Source organism: Gossypium hirsutum, chromosome D13 (assembly GCF_007990345.1).
Source record: "Gossypium hirsutum isolate 1008001.06 chromosome D13, Gossypium_hirsutum_v2.1, whole genome shotgun sequence".
Taxonomy (NCBI): domain Eukaryota; kingdom Viridiplantae; phylum Streptophyta; class Magnoliopsida; order Malvales; family Malvaceae; genus Gossypium; species Gossypium hirsutum.
Genome location: NC_053449.1, coordinates 64887214 through 64912275, shown reverse-complemented (window position 1 = coordinate 64912275; position 25062 = coordinate 64887214). Strand labels below are relative to the sequence as shown.

Here is a 25062-nt window from a genome sequence, read left to right as displayed (position 1 = left end):
AAAAATTCTTATATTTTATGTTTAAATATTTTTTTTGAAGAATTATGTTCAAATATTTCCTTTTTTTAAAAATATGAAAATCAAAGAAATATAGTAAAAAGTAAATTAATACTGAGCGGAGGGGGGTAAGGATGGGGGCATCCAATATCTATAGGGATGATAGTAGTGAAGCATGACGAGTAGTAGAGCAGAATATACCAACTACGGAGTAGTGGTGGATTTAGCAACATCCACCCTTGTCATGTTCCATGTCATCCTATCGGGGGCCAACAGGTTTGATGAAATTCATATTAATAAGCTGTAATAAATATTATCTTATATGTATAGGTGTGTGTTTTGAAAGTTGAAAGTTGTAATTCAAACCGGCCAATACCAAGGTTCTTAAAATGGAGACTGCTAGTAAACAAAGAGGTTTAGCAGAAATAGGAAGTTTAGACCTATGGCTATTGCATGGACTCATTGCTAGATACATACACTAATTATAGGAAGCTAAAATGTGTGTGTATGTATATAGTGCAAAAAGACAGAAGAAAATTCCTCCATGTGTTTTGGAGTTTTTTTCTGTTTGCTATCACTTGCCTTCATTCATCAATTATGGTTTTAATTTTTCAGGTGCTGTTTCCAGTAAGAATCAAAATGATGAACATATCTTTTCTTGTGATAATAATATTATTTAAGGGAGATTAAAACGATCCATTAGATTTAATATTCAAATTATTGGATCCTTGATTGAGGGTAGGATGGGTCGATAAATGGAGTCTGACCATTCAATGCTTTATTATCTTAACTAGCTATAAATATACCTCATCTATATATGGACGGTCACTATCTTTAAATTTGCCTCGTGTTTTTTAACACAAATTTGCTGCAATAAAGTCTTTATATTTTGAAAGCTCAATTCCAACCAAAACCAACAATTTTGTGGACTTTTCTTTTTAGAAAAAATGGGCCTTTTAACCCATAGTTTTCAACCTAAAACCCCAATCTTATGTGAATGTGAATGTGTTTTAACTGCAATATATAATCGCTCATTGTTTATGATTGGTTCTAGTTGATAATGACATTGAGGGAGGAATAGTTAGGCTACAACATATAGGAGCTTAGGGAGTACAATGGCGTGTTGGCACTGAAAGTTATCCTAGCAGGAATTGGCTTAATTAAAGTTCAAAAATGGCAAAACACAAAAGAAAACCACATCTCATCACCCTTTTTTTGTCTTAGTACTGTTACTGTCTGAAACCCTAGCTGGGTTGATGTTGATCACACATAACATTATTCAACATTATACACACACGTGTATATATATATATGGTCGCCATGAGTTTTCTGAGCAAAGTCTCTTTATCTTCTCCAATAAATTAACACTTCTCTTTGGTGTTTTTAAGGTGGCAGTTCAATTATTAATTCATTAAATATGGGATATGGTAGTGGGGAGCTTATTATACGAAGCTACAATGCCCAAAACGACAGAGTTCGAGTTGAAGGTCTGGAGAGTATATGTGAAGTAGGTCCAGCTGATAAACCATTTCTCTTCACAGACACTTTGGGTGACCCAATTTGCAGAATAAAAAACAGTCCCATTTACAACATGCTGGTTGGTAGCTACCATTACATTGATTATATCATTGCAATATTGTACCATATAATGTTATTGATCATCACCATTTTGTTTATTAGGTAGCCGAGTTGGGCGGTCAATTGGTTGGTGTTATCCAAGGCACAATAAAGCTAGTAACACTACACAAGCCTCCCAAGAATGTAGCCAAGGTGGGCTATATCTTAGGTTTAAGGGTTGCACCCGCTTACCGACGGCATGGAATCGGCTCGAGACTAGTGACCAAACTCGAGGAATGGTTCGTTGCATGTGACGTCGATTATACTTACATGGCCACCGAGAAAGATAACGAAGCCTCCAACAAGCTCTTCGTAAACAAACTAGGTTACGTTAAGTTTCGAACCCCGGCCATTCTCGTAAACCCTGTTAACCATCATCGATCATCTCAGATATCATCGAACTTCAAACTAACAAAGCTCAAAATCGAAGAAGCCGAATCTCTCTACCGTAAATACTTGTCTTCAACAGAGTTCTTCCCAATTGATATAGGCAATATACTAAGAAACAAGCTAAGCTTAGGGACTTGGGTGTCTTATCCTAAAGGTGAAACATGGGGCAAAGTCCCTACTAGTTGGGCAATGCTAAGTGTATGGAATTGTGGTGAGCTTTTCAAATTAAGGTTAGGGAATGTACCCATATCTTGTTTCATGTACACCAAGAGCTCACAGTTGATCCAAAAGTTTCTTCCCTGCTTTAAATTGCCAAGCATACCAGATTTTTTCGATCCATTCGGGTTCTACTTCATATATGGAGTTTACGGTGAAGGTCCATTATATGGCAAGCTGGTGAAAAGCCTGTGTAATTTCGTCCATAACATGGCTTCATCAAAACCCAAAGATTGTAAGGTGATTGTTACAGAAATTGGAGGTAATGACACAAGATCAAAACTTCACATCCCACATCGGAAATCAATGTCTTGCTCAGAGGATTTGTGGTGTATAAAGAGCTTGAAAAACGAAGATAGAAAGAGTTTTCATAAATTGACGACAGTGCCACCAACAAGAGCCCTTTTTGTAGACCCTAGAGAGGTTTGAAAATGAAACCAAGATATAAAAAGATGTTGTGTAAATAGGTGCCGCCCTCCAATCAAGGCAAAACACTTGCTGGTCAAACATTTCGGCGCAGTTTCTTTATTTGTCATGTTGTAATAACAATTTTTATTCAAGTGTAACCCTAGTTTATACAAAAAGGAACAAAGTTGGTTAGGCTTTAGGTGACTTATCATGTCGATGTGACTATGTAATTTACATAAAGCACTAGCCATTTGGCATCTCTTCTCTCTTTACTATTTATGGAATATTATTGCCAATGTTGATTTCCTTTGTTTTCGTTTAAGCCTCCTAATTAGACTTACCATTAGTAATTATCAATTAGTATAGTGGCAAATGATTTTTGCTCCACTTTGCTAGGACCGCTCGGGTCATTCGCTTCACGAGTAGTACATCCAGATTTCTCGTAGGACCTACTTCTTAATCATTACACTAGACATCAATCACAATATTTAATTTTAAAGTATTCCAAACTATATTTAGTATCACTTTTGATGATCTATAATTTCATGTCACTTGATCACTTATCTTAGATCTATTAATAACAATTTGACACGTGACACTTCGAGACAAAAGACCATACATATCACTCATGGCCTAATGTGAGGTCATGGTAAGTCTTCATACCTTCTCTTCTTACCTTAGCTCCAAATATTCTCTCGGGCCACCTCATAAGATGGCTCATGTCCTAAATAGTTTGAACGTTCCATCTCGATCATCCATTCCTTTGTGTATCAATTAAGTATCAGCAACTTTCGTCAATGGTGATATCGGTTCGATTCGGTCGGGTATTTTGGATTTTTTGAACTGTTCTTCATAATTTGATTTGGTTCTCAGTTTTTTCATATTAATTTTTTGTTTTAGATTTTTAAATATATTTTGACAAAATAAGTTTTGTTTCATGCCTTTTAAATATTATTTTACAAAATTTCAAAGTCTTTTTTCATAAGTATTTCTAAAAATAATTATAAGTCTTAAGAATTTTCAATAAATCAAATATAAAATGTTTATTTTTTATATCATAAAAATTAAAATTAATTATATATTAAATAAGAGTTAGAATTCGATTAGATTTTGACTAACCATGGTTTTTAAACTTATATTCCATAAGCTATATATCCAAACACCTTAATACAAGTCAATTTTCAATATTTTGATTTTTCTTACTCAATCTATCTTTTGTTACTTAAATTCATAAAAGATCCATGGAACATATATATAATGACATTTAATATATATAAATATAGGATCCATGCAACATATAATAGGATGGATTTCTCCCACCCTGTATATATACATATATATTTGTCAACTTATCTTGATTCAATGCATAATTGATCAATGACTACAATTTGAGAAGCAGTATAGCAAGACGTGTACCTCATTGGGCCCTGATAACATGTGCATGGGCATGCATGTACAGAAACAGGATGAAACACTTGACAGCAAGGCCTAGCGAAGCTTAAAGTGATACACAAACAGAACCCCCACGAAGTTCATCCTCTCGACCCATTGATCGATGTGACCGGAGTTGAATGTGCTTTGTTGATTGTTTCGTTCTCTTGTTAAACAAGAAACATTGCGATGTTCATGTTGCCAAAATAGGGACTCGCTTGTTCCCCGTAAATGCTTGCTTAAGCTTATAATACCCATCTCTATAATGTTCGAGAGAGAAGCAGAGTTGTCGTATAGCTTCTCTTTTCTCTTCCGCTGCTTCCTCTATTGCTCTACTTTGCCTCTCGATTTCATCCTCTAGTTCCTTCGCTTTTCCTTGCATTTCCTCCACCAATTTGTTTGCTCCTTCAGCACTAGCGATTAATTCCCCGTGTTCCACACGTAATCGGTGCAGTTGCTTATCCATTTCAACAATTTGATCACCTTTATAACCAACTTCTTCTTCAAGTAAATCGATTTTCATCTTGAGCTCATCTCTCTCGGATTTCAAGGTCTCGAGGTTTTCATTTAGAATTTTAATGGAATCACCTCTCTTAGCAATCTCTGTTTTCAACGCCTCGATTTCATCGTGCAGCCTCTCCTCCAATTCTCGTTTTTCAGTAAGAACATTTCTAATCTCTTCCTCCAAAGACCGAGCATGCGACTCCCCATCCCTAAGTTGTTCTTCTAAAAAACTTCGTTCCTCCAACAATTTCGATACCTTAGCTCCGATCTGCGCTTTTTCGTTAAAAATCTTCATCTCGGCATCGGATACGACTATCTTTAATTCCCTAATCTCATTATCCCGGCTCACTAGACCATCCTTTAACATAGCCATTCTCCCCTGCAGCTTGCAAACCTCTTTTTTCAGTATACTCAGTTTCGTATTCGATGTCCTTATCTCGCTTTGAGCCATATCGAGCTGACCCTGCAAGCTTTGAATCTTTTCAAACGCCTGTTTATTCTCGAGTTTCAAACACGCGATTTCCGCTTCGGGATCCTGAGGCATTTCTTTAGTCAAATTGAACTCATCCTCCAAGGGCAGGATCTTGCCATCATCATGCAGGGTTTCTTTATCCACCTTGTTTTGAACCATTGATGTGTCAGTTTTAACACTATCTTCTTCGGATGAATCCGATTCCGATGTTTCCATCTGTTTATATTTCTGTAGCTCAATTGTCAACCAATTGTTTTTTTCTTCGGAAAGTCGTAGTTTTCTATTAACAATCTTCAATTCTTCCTCATACTTTCTAATCCGAGCAAGAAGTTCCGATTCATCCTCAAGTATTTGTAGCTTCTCTTTCGTTTCGCGGAGCTCAATCTCCAATTCAATTGTCTTCCGACCCGCCCCTTGATCGCCTAAATTCGTCGTTGATGAAACCATGTAATTATTAACCGATCCATCATCAGACTCCGGTTCGGAATCTGTTACATAAGACGACTCGTCATCTCCTCTCTGGTACATATCGCTCCAACTAGAACCAAGGAAGAATTCAAAACCGGCAGCTCGTGCACCCGACCTCCTACGAGTCAACCTTTGTTCAGGAGAGGGACAAGTAGGCGGCAATTCAAAGCCATTATCTGAGACACCTGAACCTTGAGATTGAACGTCCAACAGAACATTCCTCCTCAATTCTCCTTTAAGATAATCATTACGCTCCACCAAGGTTCGATATAAACGGTAGAACTCCTCAACATGAGCCACAAGTTCCGGCCGTTTCTGATAATACATCTCGGCCTTTTTGGCAAAGGAATCCGCATCTTGGTCAATCAGATTCAACATCTGTTTGACTCTTCGATCCATTTCTGCAGATAGCCATTTTTTGGTTATTTTCTTCTTCGGCATTTCGGCAAATCCAAATTACTGCAGAATCACAAAAAGATGCGGAATCAAATAAGCCTTAGCCTAAAGGCCTGTAAACAAATGGAGGAGAACAAGAGACAAACTGCCAAGTGCCTAATATTATACTTTTACCTCTTTTACAACATAAACCAAACAAAGATCAAATTAGGACACAATCAAAGGATTTAGACCACAATTTTCATTTTCAGTTGCAACAAACTAAACCATTGTTTAAAAAATGAAGCAACAAACATAAAGGTAGCGGTAGTTAGTTCGTTGTGGGAATGCCTTACCACAGTATCTCAAAAAGGCTAATATATTTTTTAACGTGGCCACCAAGTAATTCTATTTTGTTTTTCTCATTTCTCAATTCAACCAAACAAGTGTGTTTCCATGTATCCATTGGAAATGAGAAATGAGATTATGTACACCGAATTACATTCATCACCAAGCGTTTGAGCCAAGTGCTCGAATGTAATGTTTATAATTTGTTTTTTCTTTTCATAAGAGTAGGGGTAAAGTTGTCTTAAAGCTCAAATTCGAGATGATGGAATAAAAGATAATGTTTGTACATTATTATAATAGAAGCTAATTACAGCAGTAGTAGAGTACATATATATGTACATGGCGAAAGTATCATGTAAGTGCCTATATTAAAAGTTAGATTGCATTTTACCTCCTCTACTTAAAAAATGAACAAATTAGTCTATATACTTTATATCAAAAAGCAAATTAGTCTTTTTGTTAAAAAATTTATTTATTTTTCCGGTAAAAAGTTAGTCCCTATACATTTGTTTAATTATTCCGTCAGCCATGTTAATTTTTAACCGTGCAAATAGATTAAACTTTTAACAAAAATGACCAATTTAATCTTTCATTTAACTTACATTATTATTTTTATTAAATGACACAAGATGCAATTGGAGTCCCCTCCATGATAATTTTTAGTGTAGGTTAAAATACTAAAAGAACTATTGAATTATTATATTTTATTAGAATAAAATCTTTTTTTATATAGAAGGAAAGGAATGGACCAAATACAGTCCATATAGATATTAGCACGCACATTATCAGCGCGAGTTCAGCCGTCCACGCCTCTAAAAGAAAACGCCATTATTATTACAATCGCGGCAATTTTATTAAATCCGTCAATCAAAACCACATCCACCTTACTTCAACACCAAATCACAAAAACAAAAAAACTTCAACTCGATTTGATTCATGCTTTTCAGAAAAGAAAGAAAAATCAAAGATATTCGATTAATGCTTATTAGAAAAGTAAGAAAATCTGCTGAATTTGTAGTTATACGACGACGACGACATCATAATATCTCTTGAAAGTATTTTCAAAATGGTTATTTGATATCGTAGAGAATAATAATGTATAGGAAACAAAACAACTTACAGCAAAAGGAAGAAGGTTTTGATACCTCTTATTTTTGTTTTTCGCTTGCTTGGCGTTGATCAAAGAGAGAGAGCTCCCAAGAGCTGAGTGTGTAGACTGAAGCAAGGAAAAGGATGAAAGGTAGGCAAAAAGCAGTGTTTAATGGACATCTACGGAGATGCCACATTCAGACTCATAACCCACATCCAAATTCAAAATTTGGGATGAGGGAACTGTTCAAACGTACGAAAGTTCCACCTTTATATATTATTTAGAGAGTAAAGTTTGAAAAAATAAAAAAAAAATGGGGGGAGATTCCAGATAAAAGAAAAAGGAGAGAGCAAGTGTAATGCCACTATCAGTGTCACCTAACCAGCTTAATGGGTGAATTTCAAATATATCTTTATATTTCAATTGAATGCCGTCGTCTTCCTTTGTTTATTGGGAAACAATTAATCTAAAAGCAATTCAAAGTTTTTTGCCGTCTTAATACTTTTTCACTAAAAATCTATATATTATGTCCAATCATATAGTTCTTTTGTAATATACCTTTGTATTATTAGCTTTAGATGCGTGTGAGAATGAAGCTTTTACTCTATCATAAATTTCATGTTCGAGATTCACTTTAACAAAAAAACATTAACGTATACAAAACCATCCTCCTGCTGTTCCATTTTGCCATTTAAATCTTACGGTTTCGTCCAAAAGGGTCATTAGACTTGATTTTGAAGTATTTTTAATACAACCGAGCCCAGTCAAATTGAAGCTCAAGAATCATCAAATAAAGTAATGGGTATAACATAAGTTTTATGTAATTATATATATAATTTTACTTTAATTCAATTTGTCAATTTTTACAAGCTGCAAACCACTAACATCATTATCTACATCATACTATCCAATATAAAAATAAAGATATATAGTTATCCCTCTAAAGGCATAAAATTGAATCAAAATTAAAAATTAGTATAAACATTTAAACCATGATCAAAATTTCACATATGCATACTTTCAATATTTATCTCAAATCATTAAAAAAAAATTGCTTTAATTAAGTCTCTTTTGGGGCCGGCCATTTCGTAATCATTTCTTAAATCCATATATCAGAAGTTTAGCTAAAACTAGCATACGACTTTTAGCCAAATTCAGGCAAACCAAATTTCTTGTCACCCAAACTCTATTCTCAAGACACAAAGATCCAAATTTCAAATAACTAAACCACCCCCCCCCCAAAAAAAAAAAAAACCTTTTTTATATTTTGTCAATGCATGGAATGAGCATAAAGAAAAATTCAGCATGATAGTATAATACTGGGGAAAACCCGGTTGAATGACCGTAAAACATGAATCTCAACATGCAAACATGACCCAGGGTACAACCAAACCTCAACAAACACTCGAGACCATTCCAACCAATAACACATCTAGTTCCATCCGAGGAATATGCCAGAGACTACTCTCACCATATTCGCCAAAAGTACATGGCATGGAAAACAAACCCAACCGCCTTTTAAGTTGAGGAAGCTGCCTCCCCATCTTTCTTCTCGGTATCTGCCTTTTCTGTGGCTTCTGTTTCCTTTTTCTCCTCTCCGGCTTTATCCTCGGTCTTCTTTTCATCAACGCTCAACTTCTCCAGCAGTCCAGCAGCAGCAGATGCATCTTTATTTTCCTCTTTTGGTTTTTGTGATTCAGCAACTTCTTGGAACATTTGCATGAAGGTTTTGCAATCTAATTTCAAGAACAAGAAAAATCAGCTAAAACTAGAATGCTTTGCTCCCCCCAATGAATAGAGAATTAGTCAAACAAAGGGAAAAAGAGAAGGCAAATTACAAAAGGACCATTGCAAGCTAATCTATAACTACAATGCAAACCCAGCTACGTTAATTATTCTTGTTAACACTTTCTTTACAAGAAACAGTAAAGCCTACAGAAACAACTTTTTAATGAAACACTTCACGTGACATATCAAGCACTAAAATATGATTATTATTATTACTTATTACATTAAAGACCCCAAATCATAAACAAACTATTTCTATTACTCGGTCTAAAAGACTTGCACAATGATACAGAACACTATAAGACCAAGTATTTAGGGATTAAAAGATCATTCAATAATTCAAAGCAAACAGCTAGTACTCAAGCAACAATAGTTAATTTTATATTTCTTCAGTTGGATAACCATAGTTTGTATTTAACCGACATTTTGTAATCAATATGGAAAAAAATTCTATTTAAATGAAATGATAATATACCACATTACCATCTAATCAGTTCTCCAAATGAAGAAATATCGAACCCAAGAAAAGCACTAGGGAAAACATGCGAAGATACTTCAATTTGTCATCATAGAAATCCTCCATCCATAAGAAAAATCACCTAAAATACAATTTTTCAACTTAGCTACCCAAGCAAGGTGAAAACCCGAAGTTCATGGCAACTTTGAAGGGAACAGGACTATATTATTTACTCAACATTTAGGTGTAACAGTATTCTTACTAATATATCTAATTTCTTCATGTTCGGTATTTTGCAGTTTTCCAGCAACCACAAAAAGAACATGCAATTACCCATAAAGGAACAAAAGGAAATTTTCAATAAACCTTTCTAGCACTCTATAACCACAAACAAGACCATCTAGAACAGCTATTTTTATGTTCTCCTAACACAGCCATATGGAGAAATAGAGGGGAAAAAATCAGCAAGAATCTGCCTCAAAGTTTTTCACTTCATCAAATATAATTTTAAATTTCAATTGCTTGGAATTGAAGTATAAACCTTAGAATTTTGTTAAACCAAGCACTCAAACAATCAATAAGAGAAAATGCTAGTCACTAACTACTTGAAGAATATACCAATGCTCGACTCTCAAACATTCTCGAGTTACTAAAAACCTAACTTGCAGCTCCAGATCTTAGAGTAAAACAAATAATTGAAACAAAATCCATTCGATTTCATTTTGCAAACAAAAGGAAGCAAAATGGTTTACTGTAAAAAAAAATATACATACTTTCCACAGATGCAAAACGAATGCAGAACAGTTCATCTTTCAATTCACCATCAGCGTAGTCAGAAGCGTGCCACAGGCACGATTTGTCGTTCCCTGCGTGCTCCTGCACCGTCATAGTCGGCAACACTGGACAAATATTTTAGTTAATAAACATTATGAAACAAGTAAGAAAAGAAATCTAAGCAGACACCGAATCGAGGAAGAGAAAAACAAAGAGAACGAACCTAAATGATTGGCGCAGATCTTGAGAGTCTTAGATTGCCTCATAACAAGGCGAACTTTTCCAGTCTCTTTGTGCTTCAACAGCTTCACAGTACCAGCGCCTCTCTCTTTCCATTGATTGCCTTCTTTATCAAATCGGTAGAGCTTCGACTTCCTAATCAATAAAATAAATATATTCAGATCGTTCGAATTTGTAGAAAAATCGGAGAACATTTGAATCGGAAATACAAATATAAGTAAAAGAGAAGAATACAGACAGATCGAGCATCGGATCTTCGTTTTCCTCGCCGGTGCTGACGGCGACTTCCTCGAGCTTGATGATAGGGGCAATTTGAGCTCCGGTGTCTTCTTCCTCGGCGGGGGCGGCATCCTCGTCTTCTCTGTGCTCGTGATCTGGTTCTTTGCTTGCCATGATTACTTTGTTCAGAGTGATGCGTTGGAGATTTGCTGGCGGTAGAATATTTTGGGGTATAGGGTTTTTTATATATATTAGCGATAAGGAAGTTATTTGATGGTAAAATTCTTTTTTGATGAATTCAGTGTAGTTTAATAGTTTATTAACCTCTCAACTCAAATCGCCTCTTTCATTTCTTTTAAATTATTATTTAAAAACAAATTTAATTAATTAATTATTTGATTTAAACTCCTTAACAAGTAAGAAATGAGTCACTTACTAGTCTTGAAAGCGCCATCTTTTCTTTCGCGCCACCTCCATGCCCCTTTCTTTCTCCGCCGGCGCCGTCACCTATGACACTAATAACACACTAAAATTACACAGATCAATTCGAATTATTCATAAAAGTCGACAATCGTAGCCACTTAATTCTTTCGGCCAAAAAATCACCCTAATTCTGACTACAAATTATCGAAACAACTTGAAATGACTTCAGTCTAGTCAAAAATGATCGATCTAGAAAATTTGAAATTTTCAAACTGCAAAAGACCTCTCTCGAAGCGATTCAATCTACATTAATTCGATCCAATATCAACAATTTAAGAATAAAAAGGACAAGATTTTGCTTCCAGAATGACAAATTGTTCAACTTCTATTCCGCTCGAAATTTCATCGTCATTTTCGTTTTCACCCATACTAATTTGTAAATCATTTTTTTATATTTTTAAAAGTTCGGCAATTACAATTGAAAATTAAATACCATTATGAAATCATAATTATATAAAAGTAAAATGATCGAACAAATTTACAAATGGAGAAAATGTCAATAAAAAAATAGAAAAGCGTTTATAATTTTACTTTTTAATGCGAATTGACACCTGCTAGAAATTGAGAAAAGCAAAAGTCACAAGTGTATATCAAACTTGGGGAATGGGGAGACAAATAACGAAGAGCTTAGCGGAGAGTGAAAATGAAGAAGACGAGAAAGAAGAAAAAAAGATAGTATAGATAACAACAATAGAATAATCCTTTTTCAATCTTATTCAATAATAAAAACTTCGTTCATTTTAACTCAACCTATACTCAATCTCAGTGAAAGACTAAGAAAACATGTCTATCACCACAACCCATTTACTCAAATGGAACAAGAAATCAACAAAAACATATAACTAAATCAAAAGATAATTTGAGGGACGTTCGTTATTGCATCCTTTACCTTTCCTAGAACTGCCACTTCTCAGCAGTTAACCAATTTATCATCTAATGCATTCAAAAGTCGATAGTGTAACACGAATAGCATAAACCCAATCATCAACATTGTCTAGTTTTAATCGAATAAGAGTAATAAAATCATCGGGTCAATCTTGAGTACCCAAGTAAACAGAGAGTTATGTTCAATTTTATTGAGAACAATAAAAAAATTTGTTGTGTTAAAAAGCAGGCGATAGTCAGACTAGAGGTTGATACCACCGCGTACGCAAAATAAAAGATAAGAAGCAAACAGTTTGGAAAAGAAAAAACAAAAATAGAGTAATCCCTTTCAATTTTATTCATACACCTTATGAGTATTCATAATGTTTATACTGTCATTGTCACACAGAAATAAGAAAGATATATAATATATTCCTAAATATCTGAAAAATATATAATATATTCTTAAATATATGCTTAAAAGATATATAATATATTTAGATATTTTTAAAAGATCTGTAAAAATTTTAAAAAAGAGTAAATTAAAAAAATAGTTATTTTTGTTTGCTCCAAATTATATTTTAGCCACTTATGTTTGAAATATTACGTTTTAGTCTCTTATATTATCATTTTGTTACGAAGTGGTCACTCTATTGTTAAGCTATGTTACCTCCCTAGCAATGGTCCTACATGGTAGTCCAAATTAAATTTATTTCATTAAAAACTTGTTTTCATCCTAGCAACTGAACATCCAAGTTGGCATTTAAAGTCCATTTGGACTGTCACATAGAAGTGTCTTTAAGGAGGTAAGAAAGTTTAATAGTAGAGTGACTACTTCGTGACAAAATGATAACATAAGAAACTAAAATGTAATTTGAGACAAACAAAAGTGACTATTTGTATAATTTACTAAAAAAAGGGGATTTTTTTGAAATCTTAATTGTTAAGCCATCAATTTAAAAATTAATAATAATTTGCCTAATTTTCAATGAAATGGGGGCAATGCTCAATTTGTCTAATTCAAATTTAATAGGGACCTAAGAGACGCTTAAACCAAAAAAGCTAGGGGGCCAATGCTCAAATTGTTTAATTTGAATTTGGCAGTGACCTAAGAAATAGTTAAACCAAAAAGAGTTAGGAGGGTCAAGTCCCCTCCCACCGTTCATGGCATTACAGCAAGACCATGAAGCCAGATTAAGTCGATAGAGAACCATTTTTAGTGGAATTAAATTGAGAATTTACCATCTTATAATTTCAAAATTTTTAAAGAGATTATAAAGCATTTTTACCATACTGGGGGCAGCTATCTCTGCTTTCAGTGATAAAAAAGTAGAGAGAAAAACATAGATAGTAGAATGAAAAAGACTACGTACAACAAGCTCAGGAAGAGACCCTAAAGCTGTGTAATGGAGTCGCATATTTACAGAGCCAACAATAAGAAAACTGATCACATGGCGAACAAAAGAGAGACTGTACAAGTCTAGTATCATTATTATATCTGAAACCTGCCCTTATCTTTACTACAATTAACAATGAACCTTCCAACACTAGACCCAACAGCCATTTTATATTAAAACTAATCCATGTAAGAAACAGAGAACAAAGTCGTGGGAACCTTCAAATGCAAACGAAGAAAAGAATCTAACATTGTACGTACATGCAGTGATTTTATTTTATATATATGATAATCTATTTATTAGTTGGCAATTTCTTAATTATATGGAAATCTCCGATGTTGTCTGTTACCAGACACCATAATCTTCCTGGCCAGACAGTGAAGAGGGGATGTTTCGACAGCAAGAAGCATCCAATCCAGCTTCCATTTAAGTGTTCAATTACTTTGTAATTAAATAGTAGCTACCATGAACCTCTATGTGGGAAGAATACAGACTCATCGTTTAGTTCCAAACCAATGTTTTGCCTGTTCTTTGACTTTTGTTAATCTCTCTTCTTACCATTGTTTCTTGACAACCAACCATATCTTTATTTCTTAATATTTTAGTAAATTGTCAACTTCAGACTTATATAATTGGCGAGTTGTTGAATGAAAAGAAAGATTATCATCCCACATCGTAAGCAACTTGTACCTTGAACCTAGTTTTATCATAACAGCATTCCAACAGCCAAGGTCGCAACACACTAATAATTAATCACTCTACTTTATAAAAATTGAGAATATATTTTTCTTATTTTAAAAAAAATCAACTATTCAACCAACAAATTAGAAATGACTAATTTCTCAAGTTTTATAAAATATAGGGTTGAAATTTAAATTAAACCCTCCTAATAATTTATATTTTGGTTACTCAACTTTAAGATGTTATAAAACGTTACTGAACTATTTAAAAGTTTCTTTTTAAGTACTCATCGGTACAATGCATCAGTACTCATCGACAAGTAGAATAACATATCATACATCCAAGTTATCTGATGGCTAGTGTCAAAGATTAAAAAAAAAAGTTATTTGGATTTGGTTCACAAATTCGTAATATTCAAGGTTGTTTTATAAAAAAAATTGTACTGTAGAAGAGAAGGAGAAGAGCTTTTGATTGATACAAGTGGTGCAAATAGAGAAGGCCATACAATAGTGATTTTAACAGCCCAATAATGAAAACTTTCGAATAATTCAATGACCATTTTGTAATTTTTTAAAATAAATGAGAGAGGGGTTAAGTTTGTGCATGAATCTTTGAATCCTTGACCAAAACTTGTAATTGACAGAATATTTTTTGCTACTTAACTAGTGACTAAATTGAATAACTAGCAACAATACTATTACTCATTAAGTAAGGGGTTTTATGCTTGTGTTGACTGCGAAAGTTTGGGATTAATTAAATTACTCAAAAATAGTTGTAACAAAGTAGTAATTAGAACAAATATCAAATATAAAATATATCTGAATATTCTTAAATTACTTAAAAATAATTGTAATAACAAATTACAATATCTGTAGAATCTGAACTCTCCCTTATCCACCGCTAACTCCACATTTTCTGACCTATACCCATGGCTCCTAAGGGCGGAGAAGTCGCACCTTAGCCTAGCACTTGACGATTTTAACCCTCTAACATCCTCGGAGTTACCACACTGCCACTCAACTGAATTACTACCATCAAAACAATCGGGAAATTCCAAACCTGTCCTCATCGACTCTAGATATTCCGTATTTATCCCTTCCTCACAATTCACACTGTATACACGAAGGAAACTCAAACTCCTTACCGCCATCCACCCATCAGATTCCCAAACTACCCCTCTTACAGTCGCTAATTTACAAATCCTCTCCCTCGCCGAATCGTCAACATTCTCTGTATTTTCGTCCTCTTCGAAATCCAAGTTGGCGAAATCAAGCACGCAACGTGGAGATGATCCCTTGGTCGTATTCGGCGGCGAAGCCGATGCTAAAAATGGATGCTGCAGCAGCTGATCGCAGCTCCACCTTTGATTCCGATCCCTTCTCAAACACTTCTTTACGAAATCCTTACCGAGTTCAGATAACTGAGTCGGTAACTCAGGCAATTCATCCGAGTTAGCAATTCGACTCAGTGAATTAAACCCATGGTCCTCCCAAGCTGGTTTCCCTGTGACCATCTCGATGACGGTGCATCCTAAAGACCAAACGTCACTCTCCGGCCCTTGATACTCGCCGCGAATCACCTCCGGTGCCATCCATAGAGGGCTTCCGCGTGGCGTGATCAGGGACATACACCTGTTTCCCGCGCTTTCCATTTTAATATCAACCGTCGAGCCGAAATCCGCAAGCTTTACAGTAGCCAAATCGGAGCCCACCAAAGCATTCTTCCCTTTCACGTCACAGTGTACAATGCCTTGACCGTGCACGTATTTCAAAGCCGAAACCAAGCACCGTGTTTGCCACCGTAAAATCCGCTCGTCCACGTCAGCCAACCGGCGTTTAAATGCCCCAAAATCAACAACGGTGCCACCTTGTAAGTACTCCATGTGAAGATTCCGGTAAGACGTCGTCAGAAACTCATAACTAGTAACGTCATCGCCGAGGTACTCAACGACAAAAGGAGAAGAAAACGAACGGAGGATCCTGATTTCATTCTCCAAAGACTCCAACTGGTTTGGTAAACACGTTGCTAAATCAACACATTTTACTGCAAAAACAGACCCATCTAATTCATTAATCGCCAAGCTTACAGTACCAAAGGAGCCTTTACCTAAACACTTCCCTTTAGTCCAAGAAATTTTCTGGGTATTGCTCTGTTTCCCCATTTTTGAAACTCAAAAACCTTGTTTTTTTTTTTCTTCGATTCAGTTTAGCTTGTTCTTTTGAGGGCCCAAATGGGTATTTAAGTAGGTGTGGAATATAGAAATGGATAATTGGGTAAACTGTTTGATAATGTCAGTATAAAGATATTACTAAACTTGTTTGTGGGGGGGATGATTCTGGGTTTTATCCTTATCTGAGGGCGGGGGACTGGGGAGTAATTATTTACTTGCAAGATTTGTTCTTGCCATTGATTGGTTGTTGTTAGGGACAGTGGGAGCGTGTAGCTGTCATGTCATGGCATTAGCTCACACGATTCATGGAAAACCAAAAATTTATATGAAAACCATGCCTAAAACGTGTCCGAATCATTTGTTTACTTGTATAAAATTGGCACGCAGGCAATTTATTATACTCTGCTTAAGAAATGAGTTGTTATCCTAAAAGAAAAAAGAAGAAGGTAAATTACACCCCCAAATTCTTTGTAAATTTATATTTTGATTATTTAATTTTAAAAAGTTATAAAATAATCAATGAATCATTAAAAATATTTATTTAAGTTATTAGATTTTTTTTTAAGTTTGGCTAGCAAGGTTTAAGCGACGTTTCAATTATTAGTACCTAATAACAAATAGGAGAACATATTTTAGATCTAAGTCAATCTGACGATCAATATCAAATATCGAATAAAAAACTATTTGAATTTTAGTTTGTAAATTCATGGTGTTTAAAGTTGTTTCATGAAAAAATTGAACTGTAGAAAAGAAGGAGAATAGAGAGTTTCGATTGGTGCAGATTATACGAATAGTACAAGTCATACAATAACGATTTTAACCGTTTAGAGATTTAAATGAAAAAATTTAAATAATTAAGTGACAAATTTATAATCTTTTAAAGTTAAATAATCAAAACATAAATTTAATAGCAATTTAGTCACATTAGTCTAATTTATTAAAAAATTAAAGACACGTGGTTGTGAAGGGAAACAATGGGACAAAAATGGGAAAAAGGACAAAGTCCAGTGCAGAGATGGTTAGTTTGGTGTTGGATTGAAAATTTGAGACTTGGGAACAAAAATATATAAATGTAGGGTGTAACGACCAGTTTACGTGGCAGAAAAGTGTTGGGTACACGTTGTAAAACCAAAGAACTTGAGGTTGTTAGTGGTTAAAGAGAGGGACAAAGATCCCCAAGCTGTCTCGATCTTGCTCATGATCTGCCGTTTTGCGCTTTGTAGCGAGAGTTTTGAGTAGAAGTCTGTGTCTGTTGACGTGCACCCACCAGCTTCAATTAATTAATTAATTTATTTTATTTTATGTTAATAGAATATTATTAAAAAAGGAGAGTAAAATATTTCGTAAATGACAACTCTATGTATGTCACAAGGCCATATCTCCATACGAATCTTTACAAAGATGAGTAGTTTTGGGACACCCTTACGTGACAGTCACAAACTTCCTTAAATATAATCATCAATTTGGCCATTTGTTATAGGGATTAGGATAAGATTTTATGACCAGAAAAATGGTACTTATTGGCAACTTCACACTAAATTTCAAGTTTGGATATTAATATATATATTTGGGTAAAAGATTATTTAAGGGTAAATCGATTATTTATTTTTATTGAAAATTTTATCTATTTGTACTATTAAAAACGTGCATGATTAACGAAATAATCATACAATGACACGTGTATTTTATGTTGATATACAATAACCGGTTTTTAATAGTAAAAATAGGTGAAATTTTTAACAGAATAATAAGTTTTTAACATATTTTGCTTAAAGTAAAAGTACCATGAAGGCGTTTGTATCAGGAGTTATATTACATTTTACCCTTTACTCAAAAAATGGGTAAATTAATCTCCATACGTTAGCAATTTTCATCCATTTGTACTGTTAACATTTGGTGTGGTTAATAGAATAATCATACAGTGATATGTGACCAATTTTTAACAGAATAAACAGTTCCCTCCTTGATCTAACATATATAGATTAATTTACTTATTTTTTAAATAAATATAACAAAATACAACCTGATTCAGAAAATTGAGTCTTTAATGCTTTTACCTTATTCAATTGATTTAAGTAGGTAATCACGCTTACATAATGGGTTAGAACTCTAATATGGTTTTAAAGTTGCAATTGGATAAGCTTAGAGCAATTACCTTTCACAAAGGGAGAAAATGAAGTATTTTTTACGTAAAAGGTAAAGCTGAATGGGGAATAACTTTTGGTTACTAAAAATGAATGTATGGCTGAAATCTGATGTTTTGTTCATTGAATCTCTGTATGTACGTAGAAGACATATATTATAGATATAAAATATAGGTGTTGGAGTTTAGGAAGTGCCTTTCTCTTAATTAGAATGGTAAGTTAATATCACGAATCTCCCTAACCCCATCACGCCTTTTCGTGTCTCACGATTTATTTGCGCACGTGATAGTAGTTGTTCCAAGGCTAATATATATATATGGGGTGGTCGGCAGTAGTTTATGGTTGCATGCATCTTCCATTTGGTGTGGTTGGCTCTGTTGAGTTTCATATTAAAATATTAGTTGTTGTTGGTTCATTGGAAGTGCATGTAACAAAGATGAAACCAAGTCCAATGGATCTTCTTGTCCTTTCATTTACTTTGCATGTGTTTTGGTTTTAAGACATAAACATGAATGATGCGATACCAACAAACCCCAACTTGCTCTTTCCACCATGTTTCCAGGCAGATACGACAAAACAAAAGACACAGTACTGGACACTAATTTTGGTCGTTTCATGTGTTATTTGAGTGAGTCAAATCATTGAAAGGGTCCTAATTGGACAGCTGATAACAAACTTAACTGGAGGAATTGACATGATTGAAAATATATTACATGACACATAATACATGTACCAAGCTTGCAAGGACTGAAACAGTAAGAAGATGGTTGACACCGTCAAAGTGGTCAACAATAATTGTTTTATTCCAATTATATAATGGATTAGGTAAAAACACCTTCCCAATCCCTCTTGGTTAATTTATCCATTTTAAAATAATTAAGGATAATTAACCAAAGTGTTAATATTTTAAGTTAATTGTATATAATTTTGATTTGTATAATAATCATCTTTATACAATGGATTAGTACGATTATTTTTTTAATTTCATAAATGGACTTAAAAAATTATCATGTGTTGAGCCCCATTTGCTGACTTGATGGTCAAGGTATTCACCGCCTCAAGTGTACTATAAGTTTAAGTCATGCTACTCACCTTGTTATTAAAATTTTGTTATCCTCTTATAATTCACCCAAAAAAAATATCATGTGTCTGATTTCTTTTATATATTTATCTTTTAAATATTTTATGAGACACTTTTCATTACCTTAACCCTATTTGTTGAGTATAAAAACTCAAATATAATTTTATTTTTAGATAAGTGTGTGATACTCCATTGAAATTTCCTTTTATGAAGAATTTCATGATATACAACCCTATGAATAAAGAATGTGATACATATAAACAAGTTTACAACTGAGGCTCCGTAATCTCTTCTTCAGCCGTAAGTACAAAAATGATGCAAGTAAAGCATGAGGGTGGCGACACTATAAGGCCAAAGCCAATGGTTGGAATTGAATGGGAGAATCAAATATAGTTCCTCAGCTGAATGAGCATGACACTGATATCATCCGACGAGCCTCTTGAAACAGAAAGTTGTACAAGTTTTTTACAGGCGACCAATGGATCAATTGTCTTGTTGATAGCTAAACATGTTGGACGAGCAATGTCAATTGCTTCTTGATTGCTAACCTTGTCCCATAAGCCATCGGAGGCTAATATTAAGAACTCGCAATCGGATTCTATGTTAATGATGTTTGTCTCCGGTTCAGCTATTACCCATTGTTTAAGATGCTTGTCTCCTATCCCTCTAGACACAGCTAAACAACCTTGAATTCTCCAAGAACCATGGCATAAATCCACATACCCACCCTGTAAGAAACAAATTCCACACAATATGGCATCAGTCAAAATGTTCAGAACAAGTTCCTAAAGGATCCATCATTTGGTTTATTGAGAAACTGCTTACCCAAGTCTCGATTCGGTCCTTCTCGTCTTCCCTTGAAGGTCGGTGATCGGAGGTGAGAGGTTCCGCGACACCGGCTCTGCTCAAAACGGCACGACAATCACCGGCATTGGATACAATAAGGTTACCATTTTGTATCAAAGCTGTCACACAGCATGTGCCACCGGCTACATCTTGTTTAAGAAATTCAGCATCTGTCTTCAAATAACCTTGTTTAACAGCTTCCTTTATCATTGTTTTGTCTCTTTTTCTATCAACTTCATCTAATATGTTCCTCCTCAGTTTCTGGGCTGCGAATTCTGCAGCTTTAGCTCCTCCATGTCCATCAAAAACACCAAAAAATGCCTGCAAAATCATCATATCCAATCAACAAACCATTCAAGTTAAGACATGATTTGAAACAAAGAAGCTGTAAAAAAATTTACCTGTTTGAAGTCTCCTTGGAGTTCAACAGAAGCTGAGAACCTATCTTCCATGGCTTCTTTCCTTCCTCTTTTACAGTAAACAGAAAACCCATCTCCCTCACTCTCCACCTCTCTCCTCACTTCACACGGCGTCTTCGGAGCTCCAAAACTCGCCGTCGTTTTCGCCACCGGTATGTCCAGCTTCGCCGGCCTTTTCCTCTTCAATATAGTCTCAACTGTTCCCGCTCCCATACATGCTGTTGGCGACGTCGAAACAGATGATGATGATAACAAAGACCCAGTCGGCGGTTTTTGAAGCCGGAGCATGAAAGGCGATGACGGAGAGGGAGATGGCGGATAAGACGACGGAGGTATAAGGTGAGTCAACGTCAAATTCAAGGCATCGTGAGACGGACAGAAAAGAGGCGACGACGGAGAAAACACCGGCGACTTGGATACGGCGACGGAACACGACATCGTGTTTTCCCTCAGTTTTCTCTTTTGTTCTTCCCTTTTGATGTTCTTCTGGAACAAGTTACAACGTAAGATTTTGGGTTTTGCTTGTTTTGGTTTTTGGTTTTGCGGTTGTTGTAATGAAATATGAAGTGTATATATAAAGGGCGGAGCGTGGAAGGTTCTTGGCTAGCGTGTTAATGGCGAATTGTAGTTAAGGTTTAGATATATTGACCACATCGCGTTTGATTTTGGGGGCACTCCTTTGATATTTGTAGAATGTGTCCTTAGCCAATTACACATTTTGTTTTTTAAGATTATTTTTGCTCCCATTTTTAGACTTTATGAAACCATAATAAAAAACAACATTATCCAATGTCTAGTTGTTACCTAATATTTCTAAATATATATATTTTAAACTGATTTTAGAATTATTAATTTTTTATGATTAAAAATATTCGATTTAGTTCTCGATTGAGTCTTAACTAGATTGATATCGACATTGTTATTAGTACAGGAGGACATGAGTTCGAGTATGTTAAAGCATATTATACTTTTATTTTAAGGGTTGAGAAAGAACTACGAGTAGAACAAATATAATAAAAACCTATAATGAAATTAATATTTTTATATACATAAGAATGAAATTAACTTTTCATAACATTCCTTCAAAGAAAAAACTTTTAATGACATCTATATTTAACTAGATTAAAGAAATATGGGAAGAAAAGAATGGGGCAAAAGAGTAAATAACAAAAAATGAAGGCGTGGTGGGAGGGGCGAGATGGTGAGTGCCCCCATGAAGTAATAAAAGGTCGAACACGTAATAGACTAGTACGTTGACTCCATAATTCTGTATATGTTCAAATTTTGCTATTATTCGTTAATTCATGGATTTAATCTTTGTATTCTGATTTAGTATTTTTTAATATTTATGCTTATTAAATTTTGAATAATATTGATCGAAAAATGAGGAAGAGTATCGATTTTCATGAGATGTAAAAGAATTGCTTAACCCACAGATCGTTATAGGTGGATTGAACCGGACAAAAACTCAATCAAATTACCTAAATCTATTTCTATGATTCTTTGAATTTTTAATAATTTATTTGTATTAAACCACCCAAACTGATCAAATCAAAAATTAATGGTCCAATCGGTTCAGCTACCGATTTTTTGATCCTCAAAAATATTGATTTTAAACTCCAACCTTGATCAAATGATATCCAATAAATTTCTTAAATCGATTCTTACTATTCAATGTCAACTTATTATTTTTTACATATTACTTAAAAAAAATCATATCGGATTTTAAAAATATAATTAAAATAGGTGATTAAATCCGTAACGTATATAAAGCATGTGTACAGAGTGTGGGTTGAGTGTTGAGTCAACTGAGGTGTTAATGGGTAAGAAAAGAAAAAGCTGACGTGGTCATATGGTTGAAGTTTCGGTGGCAAAGACACAGTCCCACATGATACGTTGCGGCGCTAAATGGAATGGCTATTATGGCGGCCGCACCTGGTTTGCACCATGTCAAGAAAAGCATGCACATTTGATCTTACCATTTCTTTAATGGCTGGCTGCACTGACTACTTCTACTTCTACTCCATTCAATCTAACTTTCTTCTTCATCTTTCTAGTAACAATAGCTTCTTCTAACTTGGACTTCATCATCATTTAACTCTATTTTTTTATTAAAATTTATAGGGATTTTCTTATCTCTATATTTGATAATATTTCTTAATTACATTAATTTAAAGAGGTTTAATAACGCCCAAATACAAATACTACATAGTTGAAATCAATTTCACAAGGTTTGAATGTATGCTTTATAAACACCTCAACTTTTTTTTTTTTGGAATTATAAGAGGAAAGTAAAATAGTAACAGCGACTAACACGACTTAAATTCAAGCCACATCTGAGACGGTAAATACCCAACTATTATATCAGCTCTTTGCCTATAAAATAGATTTTAAAAACACTAACATCAAGTCATCAGTTCAATCCTTCCATCAAATTAAACTCTCATTCCCCATTACCATTGTTATATATTCACAATGTTAAGAGATGTGACATTTGTTTTACTATTATTGGGTTTGCAATTACGATTATTTTTGGTAAAAGTATTATAGATACGAGGGCGAATTCATAAATTCTTTTAGAGGAGTCTAAATTGAATTATAAATTTTTGAGATGTTAAATGTAGATTTTAGTATGTATTAATTTATTATTTTATCATTTTTAAAGGACTAAATAGAATATTTTTCATTTTATGGAGGGGCCAAAGCATAATTTCCCTATCTTAAATTATACTTTGATCATTTATAGGGGCTAGAATTGTAATTTTTTAATTTTACCAGCCCCTATATTTGCTCCTAGACTTGATCATGAGACAGGCCACTCACCCAAAAAGTGGGAGGGATTTGATAAAAATATAAGACCCGCTTTCTAAACGGGTCAAGCCTTAGGTAGGATTTTTGGCCCAGCCCAAATCAACCTAAACTTCTTTTCTGTTGTTGTTTTGTTATCATTCCTCTATTATATTGCTACTATTTTGTTGTTATTATTTGAATATTGCATAACTCTTGTTTTATTGTTAATTTTGCTACTATTGTAGTGGCATGTGTTATTAAGTATAAAGAATTTTTAATGTATTTTTAATTTTTTGAAAAATATTTATTTTAATATTTTTAGTTATTTGATGTATTATATTTTTTAATTTTATTTTTTTATAAAAAATAATATAAAAAATTAATACAAGTGGGCAAGGTTAAGCTCAGGTTTAGCATTCTTAATATGGGATGGGTTTGGGTAGAATTTTAGGCCCATTTTTTGGGTCAGACCTAGAAAATGGCTCTAAAATTTTGTATCGACTAGACCCTATTCATGATCAAGTCTATCCTCCCCTACACGAAGGCCTTATACTCAGAGTCACGCTGCATTTGGCTCCCTCTATTTAAAAAAAAATGGGTAAATTAGTCTTTGTACATTAGATTAAAGAACAAATTGGTCTTTCTGTTAAAAATTCTATCTATTTTTGGATCCTTGTACATCAGCATGAGGTACACATGGCACGCCATATGTAATTATCTAATTATTTCGTCAACCATGCTAGTTTTTAACAATATAAATGGATGAAATTTTTAATAGAAATGATCAGTTTGCTCTTGGATTAAACATTAGGGACTAATCTGCCCATTTTTTGAGTAAACAAGAAAAATACAATTTGACTCCTAATATAGGGATCTCCATAATACTTTTACATGTTATTTTTATATGCTCCTCTAAATTGATTTATTCTTAAATGAACTTTTGTTGTTTGGGTTTAGAGTTGATTTATTATTTAATAGACTTTTTTATTTTGTTTGGGTTCCATCAAATTCTATAGGAAATTACGCCTCAAAATGATTGGCAATGTTTTATTGTCCGTTGCCCATTGGCTTCCATCTAAGACTAAGATTGGGCATGTCTTTCTCTTTTTATATTTGCTACAAAAAGGTCCAATATAATTTGAGGTGGGCTGGTTTTGTAAGAAGTTCATTCAAGATGGGCTCACATGGAAAAAATATTAGATCACAATAAAACAGACATAAACGATACTTGCATAACTCATGCCCTGCGACCTTACATTGTTTTCTTAAATTCTACAATAGATTGCCTCAACCCTAACCCCTGCAATGAATAGGGAAGAGCATGCTATCATTAGAATAATGCCAATCAGTATGGGTTATCTGCAACTATTACAGAGCCACTTCAGGGCAAAGT

At 34.2% G+C, this 25062-nt stretch overlaps 5 protein-coding genes across 5 annotated transcripts; 1 reads left to right on the top strand and 4 right to left on the bottom strand.

The window, feature by feature from the left end:
- Positions 1-1348: 1348 nt before the first annotated feature.
- On the top strand, positions 1349-2848 carry LOC107936033 (probable N-acetyltransferase HLS1). Its single transcript, XM_016868678.2, has 2 exons — positions 1349-1594; positions 1678-2848. The coding sequence occupies exons 1-2, from the start codon at positions 1415-1417 to the stop codon at positions 2647-2649; spliced, it is 1152 nt and encodes a 383-aa protein (XP_016724167.2). The 5' UTR covers positions 1349-1414; the 3' UTR covers positions 2650-2848.
- Positions 2849-3879: 1031 nt separating this feature from the next.
- Positions 3880-7625, bottom strand: LOC107936014 (protein NETWORKED 4A). Its single transcript, XM_016868651.2, has 2 exons — positions 7372-7625; positions 3880-5962 (listed from the first exon to the last, which is right to left on the bottom strand). The coding sequence occupies exon 2, from the start codon at positions 5942-5944 to the stop codon at positions 4253-4255; it is 1692 nt and encodes a 563-aa protein (XP_016724140.1). The 5' UTR covers positions 5945-5962; positions 7372-7625; the 3' UTR covers positions 3880-4252.
- Positions 7626-8605: 980 nt separating this feature from the next.
- LOC107936067 (ran-binding protein 1 homolog a) lies at positions 8606-11619 on the bottom strand. Its single transcript, XM_016868713.2, has 4 exons — positions 10814-11619; positions 10559-10710; positions 10335-10460; positions 8606-9052 (listed from the first exon to the last, which is right to left on the bottom strand). The coding sequence occupies exons 1-4, from the start codon at positions 10966-10968 to the stop codon at positions 8835-8837; spliced, it is 651 nt and encodes a 216-aa protein (XP_016724202.1). The 5' UTR covers positions 10969-11619; the 3' UTR covers positions 8606-8834.
- A 3303-nt stretch (positions 11620-14922) lies between these two features.
- LOC107936027 (mitogen-activated protein kinase kinase kinase 18) lies at positions 14923-16563 on the bottom strand. Its single transcript, XM_016868672.2, has one exon. The coding sequence runs from the start codon at positions 16378-16380 to the stop codon at positions 14938-14940; it is 1443 nt and encodes a 480-aa protein (XP_016724161.2). The 5' UTR covers positions 16381-16563; the 3' UTR covers positions 14923-14937.
- A 3254-nt stretch (positions 16564-19817) lies between these two features.
- On the bottom strand, positions 19818-21456 carry LOC107936007 (probable protein phosphatase 2C 25). Its single transcript, XM_016868639.2, has 3 exons — positions 20862-21456; positions 20440-20781; positions 19818-20342 (listed from the first exon to the last, which is right to left on the bottom strand). Exons 1-3 carry the CDS (start codon positions 21315-21317, stop codon positions 19998-20000), a joined length of 1143 nt encoding a protein of 380 aa, XP_016724128.1. The 5' UTR covers positions 21318-21456; the 3' UTR covers positions 19818-19997.
- Between the last annotated feature and the right edge of the window lie 3606 nt (positions 21457-25062).